The sequence below is a fragment of the Vigna umbellata genome, chromosome 6, assembly GCF_029865625.1.
Source record: "Vigna umbellata cultivar VRB3 chromosome 6, Vumbellata_1.0, whole genome shotgun sequence".
In the NCBI taxonomy this organism is placed as follows: domain Eukaryota; kingdom Viridiplantae; phylum Streptophyta; class Magnoliopsida; order Fabales; family Fabaceae; genus Vigna; species Vigna umbellata.
This window is the reverse complement of record NC_142170.1, coordinates 28617340-28630417: the sequence shown is the minus strand read 5'-3', so window position 1 is coordinate 28630417 and position 13078 is coordinate 28617340. Positions and strand designations below refer to the sequence as shown.

The following is a 13078-nucleotide window of genomic DNA, read 5'->3' as shown; positions in this document are numbered from 1 at the left end:
AATCTTCCATACTGGTGTAAACTTGATGTTAGACATTGTATTAATGTGATGCACATTGAAAAAATTTTTGTGACAATGTCATTGGAACTTTATTAAACATGAAAGGGAACAACAAAGATGGAATAAAAGCACGACAAGATTTGATTGACATGGAAATCCGATCTGAGTTACATCTACAGATAATAGGAAGACGCACCTATCTGCCCCCAGCCTGTCACACTCTTTCTAAAAAAAAATACAAAGTTTTTGTAACTGTTTAAGAAGTGTGAAGGTTCCACAAGGTTATTCTTCAAATATTAGTAACCTTGTTTCTATGCAAGAGTTAAAGTTAGTTGGTTTAAAGTCTCACAATTGTCATGTATTGATGCAACAATTGTTACCAGTTGTTATTCGAGGCATATTACCTCCTTCTGTTAGGGGTATTCTGACACGTCTGAGTTTGTTCTTTAATGCCATTTGCAAGAAAGTTATTAACCCTCGAGGTTTAGATCAATTGGAAAATGAAGGAATAAGACTACTATGTGAATTGGAGATGTATTTTCCACCTTTTTTTGATATCATGGTTCATTTGATTGTTCATCTAGTCAGAGAAATTCGAATATGTGGGTCGGTCTTCTTAAGGTGGATGTACCCAGTTGAAAGATACATGAAGATCTTAAAGGGATATGTCAAGAATCAGTATCGACCATAAGCTTCAATCATAGAGCGATACGTTGCAGAAGAAGCCAATGAATTTTGTTCAAGTTATATGCCAACTTGTGAACCAGTGGGTTTTTCCAAGAGCAGACATGAAGGAAAATGTGAAGGTAAGGGTGTTCGAGGTGTGAGAATTCAAAGTGTTAGTAGAAAAGAAGTTGACCAAGCTCATTTGTACATCTTAAACAACACTGTTGATGTGATTCCTTACATTTCTGAACACATTAATGAAATAAAGGCATCACACCCAAGAATGAGTGAAAAATGACTTGTTAATGAACATGTCAAAACCTTCTTACAATGGTTTAAGAAAAAGGTTTATGCGACTCCACATGTTTCTGAAAGTTTATTGAGGTTATCCCGTGGGCCGAACACAGATGACATTACATATGGTGGGTACTATATAAACAATATTTCTTTTCAGACAAAGCTAGAAAATGACAAAAGTAGAGTTCAAAATAGTGGCGTTACACTACAAGCTGAGGCTGTGCACTTTGCTAGTTCTAAAGACAAAAATCCAATCACAACATCCATGAGTTATTTTGGAATAATACAAGAAATATGAGAAGCTGATTATGTCAGTTTTAGAGTCCCAGTTTTCAAGTGTAAATGGGTTGATATAAATTCTAGTGTCATGACAGATGACTTTGGTTTCACATTGGTAGACTTGAACAAGATGAATTACACTGATGAACCATTTATCATGGCTAGTCAAGCAAAACAAATATTCTACGTAAATGATCCAGCGAATAAAAAATGGTCAGTGGTTTTAGAAGGAAAAAACATGCAAGGATATGATGATGAAGATTCTCTTGATATACTTGAGACAACATATGTTGCTTCAAGACTCATTGAAGACTCAGTTGATGACGTTGCCGATGACATCCAGGCAATTCGTAGCGATCACAATGAAGGGATCTGGGAGAAAACAATATCTTAATAGGTTGTGATATTTTTTGTAATGACTTTATATGTAGTTTCATCATATTTGAATTATTACTAACCTTGTATATATTTTTCAGGTATGTCGGCCTCAAACTCAGGATCAAGACAGACCAGACGTGGTCGAGGCGTCACACGATTGCCAGATGTGACATCCGGACGCGTTGATGGGCAGAGGAGACATGTTGACATTGGCTTCAGATCAGGTCAGGCATCAGGGCCAAATGCTGATAGATTTAGGAGTTATCTGGGTAAGTTAGCAAAAAGTCGTGTCTCTATCCTTCATGCATCTTGGGATGACGTCCCAGAGGTCGAGAAGAACCTCTTATGGCAAGATATTGAGGTATGTTTACTTAAAAGAATTTTGATATACTTATTTCTTTTATCTTATTATGTCATTAACATGTTTTTTGTTTTAAACAGCAACATTATGATATTCCAAACACAATACAGATTAGAAAGAAAGTGTTTCGCATATAACGATAAGATTGAGGGATTTCAAGACAAGGCTGACACGACTATATGTCTTTGGAGACAGACAACATGAAAATCCATGTCAGCATTATACCTTCACAGAGGAGGAGTGGATACAGTTTCGTGCATCTAGAGAGTCTGAGGAATGGAAGGTATGTTTCTTAACATCTACAAAGTCTTCCATTGAGTTTTTATGATTTTACACTTATAAATATACATGGTTTCACAGGGTAAAATGTTAGCCGCCTAGAAAAGGCAAAGGCTAAACGATGCATCACACTTGTTATCACGAGGTGGTTATGCAAAACTGGAAAAGAAAATTAGAAAGTCTCAAGCGGATGCCTTGGGGCTTGAGTCCCCGGACCTAGCACCTGCACCTGTTAGGTAAGAGCTGTGGAGGCTGGTCGGACTAAATCTGATGGAAACATGATATCTTCCTCAGCTGCATTGATCTTACAAAGAATTGTAAGTTCAAATTCTAAACATTGTTTGATGAAGTGGTTGTTGTTGTTGATATTAATGAGCTCAACACCAAGAAAAATCCTACGATCTCTAATCTCCAAAAGGATGAACGAATTATAAAATATCTCAAAGAGAACGGAGAGAAAGTTTTAGAAAAAAAAAATTATAGAAAAAATATGTATTTTAAAATAATTAAACTTGTTTATAAAAATAATATTTGTATTTTAAACTTTTAATATTAAAATACTCTAGTCTCATTATTTAATAATTTTTCATCATTATTATTTTGTTTGGATGACTAGCAATTTTATATTGTATAAGTAATGAGCACAAATTTATTTTTTTAAAAGGTTTAACATGTTAATGCATATAATAGAATTAAATTTGAAAAACATTTCGATCAAACTAAAAGAAATTTCATCATTTTTTATACATTTTCTCATTCGGCTCCCATGAAAAATAAAATTGTTTTTAAAAATATATTTCACTAACTATAATCTATTTAGGATTTTTTCCAATCTTTATTTTTTTTATCAATAATTTTCTACATAATAACTTTTGAATTTATGACAAACTTTTTTGCAATTTTCAGTTTTCATGTAACATCACTTACATAAAATAAGTTTTAAAAAAAACAATATACTTTTTTTATTCTAAATTTTAAGAATAAATAATAGTTTCGTATCATAGTTCTCCATTTTACAATATCTTAATAAAACATTAATTGAAATATATATTATTTTATCTTTTGGAAATGGTATCGTTATGTTTAATTCGTCCTTTTCTATTGTTATACATTTTTTATCAATTTCTATATTTTCTTATATCACGAATTTTCACGAACTTCATTTGAGTGTTTTATTTATTCAATAGTCATTTCTAATAAATTATTTTTATCAATTTCAATTTACAAGCTTAAGAACTTCCTTTATTTCCAATACAATTTAAGAGTTATGTTTTGTAATTTTCTCATTTTGATATATTTTGAACATTTTGAAAACAACTTATCATAAAGGAATTTTCGTTTCCTCAAAATCTTATAATACTAGTGCAAAATTGGCTTTTAACGCCACCTCGTAGACGTCAGACCACAAAATAAGCAACGTAAATTATTGACTGGTGGTATTTTCGTAAATTCTCATGTCACCGTATTCGTTTTCATTGCCGGTTGGAATGAAACTATGCAAGGACCCAGATTCGGTTTTCGGTTGAAATGCGAGGTCCAAAAGACACAACCTTTTCTATGACGAAACTAGCAAAGGAAGAAGGGGCTACTATGCTACCCAAAGACACGAGTTGCAGTAGACGTCCGTTAATGTCATGTCTGACGTCTATTAGATGTCGGTTAATGCCATGTCTGACGTCTATAAAGACGTCGGACCTGTGGAGTTCGACGTCCCATTAACGTCACGGGTGTTGCTCCCTCCACCACCACACCTTTCTCCCTCCACCTCCCCTTTACTATTTTGTCCCTCAGTAAAATTTTATTTTTAGGGTTATTATTTTTTAATTTTACCCATTCACAACCTATTTCACTAATAACCTATTCTAGTCCCGATGAGTAAAATACTTTTCTTTCATTTTAACATTATATTTCTTCCTCTCTTTCTTTCGTCGTTGTGAGATACTACAAGTTGCAAAGGTTGGTGGTGGTGGAAAGAATTGTCAAGCAGTCTCCCTCTCGTGGTGCATTGTCGCTCTCGTGGTGCAGTGCGTGGAGTGGTGGAGTGCGTGTCGTGCTTCCTCGTATTCAAATAAACCTTGAAATAAAACCCTAAAATAAAAAATGTAACCTTTAAACGGAGGTGACATCCTTCAACGGATGTCAACATCCTTCAACGGATGTCAACATCCTTCAACGGATGTCAACATCCTTCAACGGATGTCAACATCCTTCAACGGATGTCAACATCCGTTGAAGATGTTACCTCAGGTTACGTTTTTTATTTTAGAGTTTGTTTTATTAGGGACATCCGTTAAAGGATGTCACCTCCGTTGATGTATACTTCCTCACGCTGGTTAATGCTCTGGACGCTCTCGGTGTTCCTCCACACCACGGCGACAATGGAAGCTTTCAAACCAAAAAAAAACTGGGAAGAAAAATGAATGGAAGTGCGGGAGGTGGGGAGGTGAAACGAAAATGGGGAAAGGAGAAGAGAGTTCCGTGGGTGGGTGCTGGGAAAGTAAAATTAGGGTTTCAAATTATTTAAAATAGGATAAAAGTAAAAATCTTTTTAACTTAAGGATATAATTGTATTTAAAATAATGTGGGGAGGTAGAGGAAGTATAGGGTGGTGGTGGAGGGAGCAACACCCTAACGTCACCCATAAAGACGTCGGATCAGAATCTGACGTTAAAAGCCCAAAATAACATATGTCTAAAACCCGCACTGGTGTAAAATAATTACAACCTTATTGCGAAAACACTGTGGGTTAGCATTTTTACAAATTTTAAAAAATAATCTAAGTTATTATTGAATATTGTAATAAAAAATTTATAAAAAAATAAATTCTTTAAACTTATATGTGAAAAAAATAATTATATTAAAAATAATTTAAAAAATTTTGTACCCTAATATATAACAAGGAGGAATCTTTGATATGTTAATTTTTTAATTATTCTCATTTAGTTTATCATCGCTCAATAAATATCAAGATATTAATACAACTTTTCTGTTAGTGAACCTAAGAGGAAGACCAAATTTTCCTTACTTTAAACACGAACCTATATATATATATATATATATACTATACATACATATATATATATATATATATATATATATATATATATATATATATATATATATATATATATATATTCTCATAGTTTTTGGAATTCAAAATTTTAATAAAAAAACTATTTTAATAGTTACTGTTAAGCACCTTTGGTTAATTATTATTAAATTATCAACTACTCAATTTTACTTGTAATGAATATGACCAGAATATCTTTAGCTATAGTCTTTAGGTTTTTAATTATATATTTTGGAACAAAAAATTATAATAGTTATAAATGAGTTTAAAAAAATCTTAAAAATAGAAAATGTTAGGATATAATATAGTTCATGTTACTATTGTCCCCATCCCAACAAAATTTCTCGTTTGGAAGAAGAAAGGCATCATAAACTGAATTTGTATTCTCTAAGTAAGATTGAAACTACGTACACATGATTGATGTTGAACACATCAAATATATATAAGAAAAAAGTGTCATTGTTTACATATTGTTGAGTTTGAATTGATGAAGCAATCCTCTGGAATAGTGTCTAAAGATGGCTTCCAAGAACTGATTCTGTCATGATCACAATCACCACCAACTTGTAAAATTCTTCTTCCTCTCAACTTCACAGCATGCAGAAATTCCTCCATTGAACTCTGCTGCCGAGCTTCATCAATGCACCTCAACATCCTCTTCAACTCTTGCTGACTCATCACCACGCTAATCCTCACACCCCCACTTTTACAACTGCCACCATTTTTCACCATCAACCTCATCACCTTCTTCTTCATCATCCTTTCTTCCATCTCTGCTGCTTCCAACTTGGACAATATTCGAACTACCTTTACCTTCTCATTATTCTGTGCTGATATGTTGCTTTTCCTCAAACAGTTTCCCATGTTAATGATGTAAGTTGCAGAAGAAGAAAATATGGCGAGATAGGGTATGAAAAGTGAGCTATAAATAGAGAGAAAGAACATGGGGTATCCGTTTGTTGCGCCGTATGATGGAGATATAAAAAAAGTGAGATTCTCTTGCTTCTTTTCATCATCACTATCAATTGTCTGTGCATGCTTTTTCATTTCTTTCATACCTTAGAAATCAATATTTTAATGGTGGAGACGCGTCTATCACCTTAATTAACCATAACTCTTGTTTCAAAAAAAAAAAAAAAGCTTTGGAATCATTTGAGTTACATATATAGTTTTACAAAAAATGTAATTTTTATTGATTGATTTTATCCATACCTATGTATAAAGAAGATTTTTTATTTTGGTGTTCACATTTGTTTTTCAAATTAACTTTTAAATAATTTCTTAAAAATTTATACCAATTTATTGAGGAGATTCCATTTTTTGTTGTGTCCACGTTCATTTTTCAATTTTACCCTTTAAATAAAGTTTTTTAAATTAAAATAACTATTTTATTAATTTTATATTTTAAGTAACTACTTTTTAAAATTTGACATTTTTTATTAGATCATTCTTTTAATTATAAAACTATTTATAAAATGAATAAAAACTATTTACAATAAAATTATAAATTTATTTATATTTAATTTTATAATTATAGTAATAATAATAATAATAATTTTACTACTTTTTGTTGTCATAGAAAAATAACACATTTCTTCACCAGTTCTTTATAAAAAAAAGTTATTGTCGAACAAGATTATTTTATATCTATAATATGCAACAAATAATAATCATAGTCTGTTAGAGGCAATAAAAGATTGCCACGTTTGGTAAAGTTGACAACAATTTACAATAATTATTTGGTTTAACATTGCATCTAACATAAATCCCGTTTGGATTTTCTAATTTAAAATATTACTTTAATCTCTATTTACAAAAAAAAATAGTTTTGACCCAAAATCGGTTTTATAAAATCGTAAATTTAATATTTAGAAATTAAAAGCATTAAGTTTAATTATTTTAAAAATCGTATTTAAAATAATTTTGTTTTACTCTAAGAAGAAAAACGAAAGCTAAACGCTCTACAGTGCTGCTATAACGATAATTGGATCATTCTATTAAGAAAAGAGTAGCGTTTGAACTTTTATTACGCCGTTTGCCCCAATAGAACGTAAGATTTGGTCAATTGCATTAATTAGTGTATAATTCTAAATTAGCGACGGTTATGCCCTCATATTACTGCTTAAAACGCGCTAATATTCAACTGCTACTTTATAGTCACTTAATTTCATCACTTTCATTTTTTATATACTACAAAGTTTTTTCTTTATCTATTATAGACTCCGCATTATACGAGGGGAATATGAAATTCAATTTTTGTTAAGAAATTCACAATGAAAAATGTTAGTGATTTTACCTCGATTAAATAAAATTAAGATAAGTTTAAAATCTATTTTTTAAAATAATATTTAAAAATTTTAAATTTTATCTTAACAAAATTTATTATTTATTAGATTTATCATAGTTATCAAACAATTATTAATGAATATTCTTATACTCAAAATATATATACTTCAACATAAAAAGTAAAACATATGTCTTTTCTTATGTTGGTTAAAAATAAAATAAATTTACATAAAGACACAATTCTCATCTTAAATATTGATTTTATAAAATTATTAATAAACAAAAATATGTAAAAATAGTTTGGAATCATTTTAATTCTAATAAACATAATTACATAGAGAAAGTGAATAAGGTTGTTTGTCGTAGAAATTGAATGCTAATGATTTTAGTAAAGCACAAAAAAACATGAAATATAAATATGATTGCTTGCACTTTAATTCTGTTGTCCCCACACTAAAGTTGATGCCAGTAACCATGTTTGCATTCCTCTCCATATTTCAATTCCACCCATCACAAAGTCAATTCGAGACCAAAAACTGATGAAGAAAATATATTGTTTTGAGTTACGGTCAAGTTTGATTATCTTCTAAGTTTGATTATCTTCTCGTCTAAGAGAAATGTGCATTGCGTGAATTTGGGTATCAACCTATAATTGCTGTAGTTTAGTCTCTAATATAATCTTAGTCATTATTTTCAAGAATCTAGAATATTGAGTAACCTTTTAAGAGAGTTTATACATTATGAGAATTACAACATCACATGAGAGGTGGATTGAAGGTTAAGTTCTACAATCTCCTATTTGACATGTTAAAAAATATATAAGAAAATTACTTTATATGTTTTTTATATTAATCAACTCATTAATTGGTATCTTACTTTGTCATCTTACTTATATTTGTTTATTTAAAAATATAAGATTTTGAAATTAATATATGTTGGAAATCTCGTATCAATTAAGAATAATTTATTATATATAAATGAGTATAAATCTTATATTACAAGCTAGTTTTGTAAGATTGAGTTAGACTTAAAATTCATTTTTTATTATGATATTGTTAAAACTTATCTTAGCGAAATTTCTTGGTTATAGAATCTATTATTTCACCCGTTATCGGAACATCCATTAATATCTATAGTTACGCTTAAAATGAATATACCTTGACATGAAAGAGATGGATTGAAAATCTTACCTCAATTAGAAATAAGACAAATTCAAAATATACAAGTAAGTGTAAATCTTACCTTATAAATTAATTTTGTAAAATTAGGTTAGACTTAAAATCTATTTCTTAATAATATAAAATAATAATGTGGTTAAGGTAAAATAACAAATAACTCTATTATTTTAATTAAAAACATGTTGAATAACGAAATTATCCTAAATATTTTTAAAAGATAGTTATCATTTTACATTAAAATATCACTTGTATTAATTACAAAAATTCATATTTATTACATAAAGATAAATAGAGATAAAACAAAGATAGCCACATAACAATATAAATATAAAACTTGTAAGTATTGAATAAACTAAAAAAATTAACAATTAAGATATGTGAATTTATTGAGGATTTAAAACTTAATTAAACAAATAAACTCCTACTAACAAAAGTTTGGCCCTAAGATAAAGAAATTTGAAGAGGGAGTTTATCTATGATAGTTATAACTAGCTACAATGAATGTGGGCATAATTTAAGAGTCAAAATAAATTTGTGATAAGGTAAAGAAATGTAACGTGAGCATGGTTATAGCAGAAGACATGGTTTTTATTCAGCCATGCATATATTTATTGTTGAATCATTGTATTTGGTCCCATTTAGTATTTGAGTTGTTGATCTTTTTAAGGGTCTTTTACGTGCATAAATAGTAACATATGCCTGCCATAATTGGGGCATCTCTTCACATGGGATAACTCAAACCTAATTTCATATATATCCCACAAATTAATGTTGGACCCTTGTGCCTTCATCTATAGTAATTGGCACAAAAAATACAATGTTTTCACACTTCAGATTATTGTTTATTTGCCAAGGTCTGAATTTATATTACTGCAATAATTTTAATAATAGATTTAACAATTGATGACAACTAATTTTGTGTTTATTATTTGTAAAATATTAGGTTTTTAATTGTTTATGTATTATTTTAATTAATATTATACTTTTGTTTTATTATTTTTATTAGTGTGTATGCCAAATTGTGGTTTATGGAATGAAGGGTCGAATTTATCTTGAAAGTGAGTTGTAGTCTTAGTCTCGCGCTCTTACTTGCTTTACTTTATTGAATGAATATATATGTGAGAGTATTTAAAATTGCATTGCAAATTCTTTCATGCTTTAATGATAATGTTTGCTTGTTGGTTAGCATTATAACTTTATTTTTATATAAAATGTCTATATCATTGTAAAATTCTTAATCTTAAAATTAGGAATTGGTTGAATACGCATCTTTATTATGAGACATATAGGGACACAATGAAGTGTCATTATTTGTTAGTTTGTATCTTTATGATATCTTACTTTTCATTACTCCTCGCGATGTTTATAGCAAGCACTAGTAAAAAATATACTTTTTAATTCGCCTAATAGACTTCGGTCTAAGAAAAACCGAAGCCTATCAGAAATCGGTGGCAATTTTTTAGTTTTGATGAATTTATATGTCTCGGTTCAGTGAGAACCGAAGCATATAGCACACATTCCAGCCTATTAACTCGGTGAAAGGTGGAACCGAGTTCTGTGTTTTGGGTATTGACTCGGTTAAAAAAGAACCGAGGCCTATTACCTCTCGCAGACCTACACTCGTATCTCCTTTTTCATTTTACACAAAACGCTTTTCTTTCCTCTCGCAGCAGAAGCAGAAACTCTCGCAGCAGAAAAGGGGAATCTCTCTTCTCCCACTTGGCAGCCACGGCGCGAGGAGGTTCTTTCCTCCACTGCAGCAGCTTGCGCTCCGGAGGGAGGCGCGATGGTGGCCGGCGTCGAAAGCAGAGGAGAGGCGCGATGGTGGCCGGCATTGAAAGCGGAGGGGAGGCGCGATGGTGGAGACGAGTACCACGGCGACTATGATGGGAGGCTCGCCGATCTAAGGGTTGAACGAATCGCGGTGGTTTCTGTGGAGGCGAGGTGGCGGCTAGGTCACGACGAGACGGTAGCGAGGTCGCGGCGAGGTCGCGGCAAGGGCGTCCTGCAGTGGTGGCGTTTCTGCGAGAAGGGGAGGCATCAACCTTCATCTTTTCTTCTCTCTATTCTGGTTTGTTAGGCTAGTGTAGTTGTTGTTGGAGTGCTTGCTTCTGATATTTGGTTCTATATTTTTGAGATTTGTTTTGTGAAAGGGAGGGAAAATTCAATAACCCTTTTGCTTGGACCGTGGACTGTTTTGTTTTGCTTGAACTGTGGACTGTTTTGCTTGAACTGTGCTTGAACTGTGGAATGTTTTGCTTGAACTTTGGACTATGGACTGTGCAAGGAAGAGGGAGAAGTGGACTGTGCATACCGAAAAAAAACACGCTATTACCTCGATTATCTAAGAACCGAGGCATAATCCGATATCGTTTTAACCCGGTTCAGAACCGAGGCATAAAACCACCCCCTTTTTACCTCGTTCGTATATGCCTCGGTTGCAAAACCGGTGCCTATAAGCAAAATTAACCGATGCAATTTCTCCTTCATGCACTAGTGAAGGTAGTTAGCAAATCGGGTATAACATAATATAGTTATTATTTTTTACACATGGGCAGGGCAAACACATCTAAGCGATGAAAGATTTGTAGAAATAGAAAATAGAATATGAAGGGATTCTTTTTATAACTCTTATTAGTCAGCTAGGAATCAACAAGATGTCATTACTTTAAAACTACTAGTTTAACGAATTTCCTTGCTTTCAATGCAAAGTCGTCTTTAATTTTCTACTACTTTCTTTAATACTAACTCTCGAATGATTGAGTCTAGTCAAAACTTTAGTGGTTCCAGTAATCTATAGGGTAAATAAATATGTCATGGTCTTTGAAGGCATAGTGTAAACTACTTTCACTGCATTTTCATATTTCTATATAATCAGTCCTCCTTATTTAACTTATGCGCATACAATTCTTTCACATGATGCTAGGATGCTTATATTCGTTGCTTGCATTCTTCCTTCCTCCCTATTTTATTGTACTTGCTTCCTTTGAAGTTTGAGCTTAGCCATCTCTTATTTATAATGTCATGTGCCCTTGTTTTTCACTCTAAGCAAAGGATGCACCAATTCAAGGACGTTCAAAGCAGCATGGTAGATCATTATATAATAAAGGAGCAACAAGAAAGTATTTATCCAAGAATGAAGGTTTACTTTCAAGAATATCTTCGTCCAAGACATCAATGGATAGAAATGAAATATCCAATTTCACTTAGTACCCCGAAGGTAGAGAGAAAGCTCTCCCTTAACGAAGAACTAAGTAGAGTGGTTAGGTCATTTACTATGGCTTAAGTGGGGAAGTCTCCTCAAAGGTCAAAAAATGAATAAAATGATACAAAAACAAGACTACAAAAAAAAAGGTATTACTAACAGTTTAAATACGTCGGAAACGTAAAAAATTTGTTGGTATCGACTTTTTGCTGGCGGATTGCTGGTGGAGTAAAATTTGTTGGTAAAAGTGTAGTCGGTAAAATTTACCGACAAAAATATATATCCTTCGATAATTATCAAAGAAAAATTCGTCAGTAACTGAAGGAAAAAATTCGTCAATAATTATTGAAGAAAAAATCTTTCGATAAACACCAATCTTCTCAAGCTCGCCCAAGTCAACATCTCGGCCAGTTCTCAAGGTTGGCCAATCAACAACTCAGCCACCATTGTCTCTAACTGTCTAGTCCTCCCAAGAATGCTCATCATACAATTATAATTTCCAGAATCATGAGCAAACCCAAGACTTTTCCTTGCCCAATAAAAGAACCAATGAGTCGGCTTCCTAGCATGCGTAAACCTTTGTAGCACCTCCATAAAAAAATCATGCAACAATTGAATCCTGCATTCATCAAGCCATTTTTTTGAGTAGAACCCTCGCCAACCAAGCCGATCATTGTTGAATACTTCGCCAATTGTAACACGTTCATTCTCTGGTTTGATTTGTGCGCTCATGTAACATAGAAAACTCTACATCCTAAGTTGCGACCATGCTTCCCATACCAGCTCAAGGTCCAACAACACCGGTATAGCCATCGTCGTGTAGCATTGTTGCCACCATGATCGCAATATGTTGTCCCTTTCCTTCCTCGTCTCTTTTTCGCTTTTACTTCTCCATGTTGGTTTGTGGTAAACAATTGGTTACATTGAAAAGGGGTAAGGCAATGGAGAATGTGTGGTGTCTCGAGCAACAAGGTAGCTCGGCCAATAAGACAACTCAGTGATCCTATGGTTTGGGCGTGAGGAGGAGATGAAGATGAAGAGGTTTGGCCTCTCATATATCCAGAGGTTCCGATGGTGGT

At 32.3% G+C, this 13078-nt stretch overlaps 1 protein-coding gene and 1 pseudogene across 1 annotated transcript; one reads left to right on the top strand and one right to left on the bottom strand.

Annotated features, from left to right (window-relative positions):
* The first annotated feature begins 364 nt into the window (after nt 1–364).
* On the top strand, nt 365–1636 carry LOC148197156 (uncharacterized; annotated as a pseudogene).
* A 4022-nt stretch (nt 1637–5658) lies between these two features.
* On the bottom strand, nt 5659–6211 carry LOC124836931 (uncharacterized). Its single transcript, XM_047312180.2, has one exon. The coding sequence runs from the start codon at nt 6192–6194 to the stop codon at nt 5787–5789; it is 408 nt and encodes a 135-aa protein (XP_047168136.1). The 5' UTR covers nt 6195–6211; the 3' UTR covers nt 5659–5786.
* Between the last annotated feature and the right edge of the window lie 6867 nt (nt 6212–13078).

Bases quoted from the DNA above. Each gene is read 5' to 3' on its own strand.
- LOC124836931 (XM_047312180.2), bottom strand. From the start codon at position 6,194: ATGGGAAACTGTTTGAGGAAAAGCAACATATCAGCACAGAATAATGAG.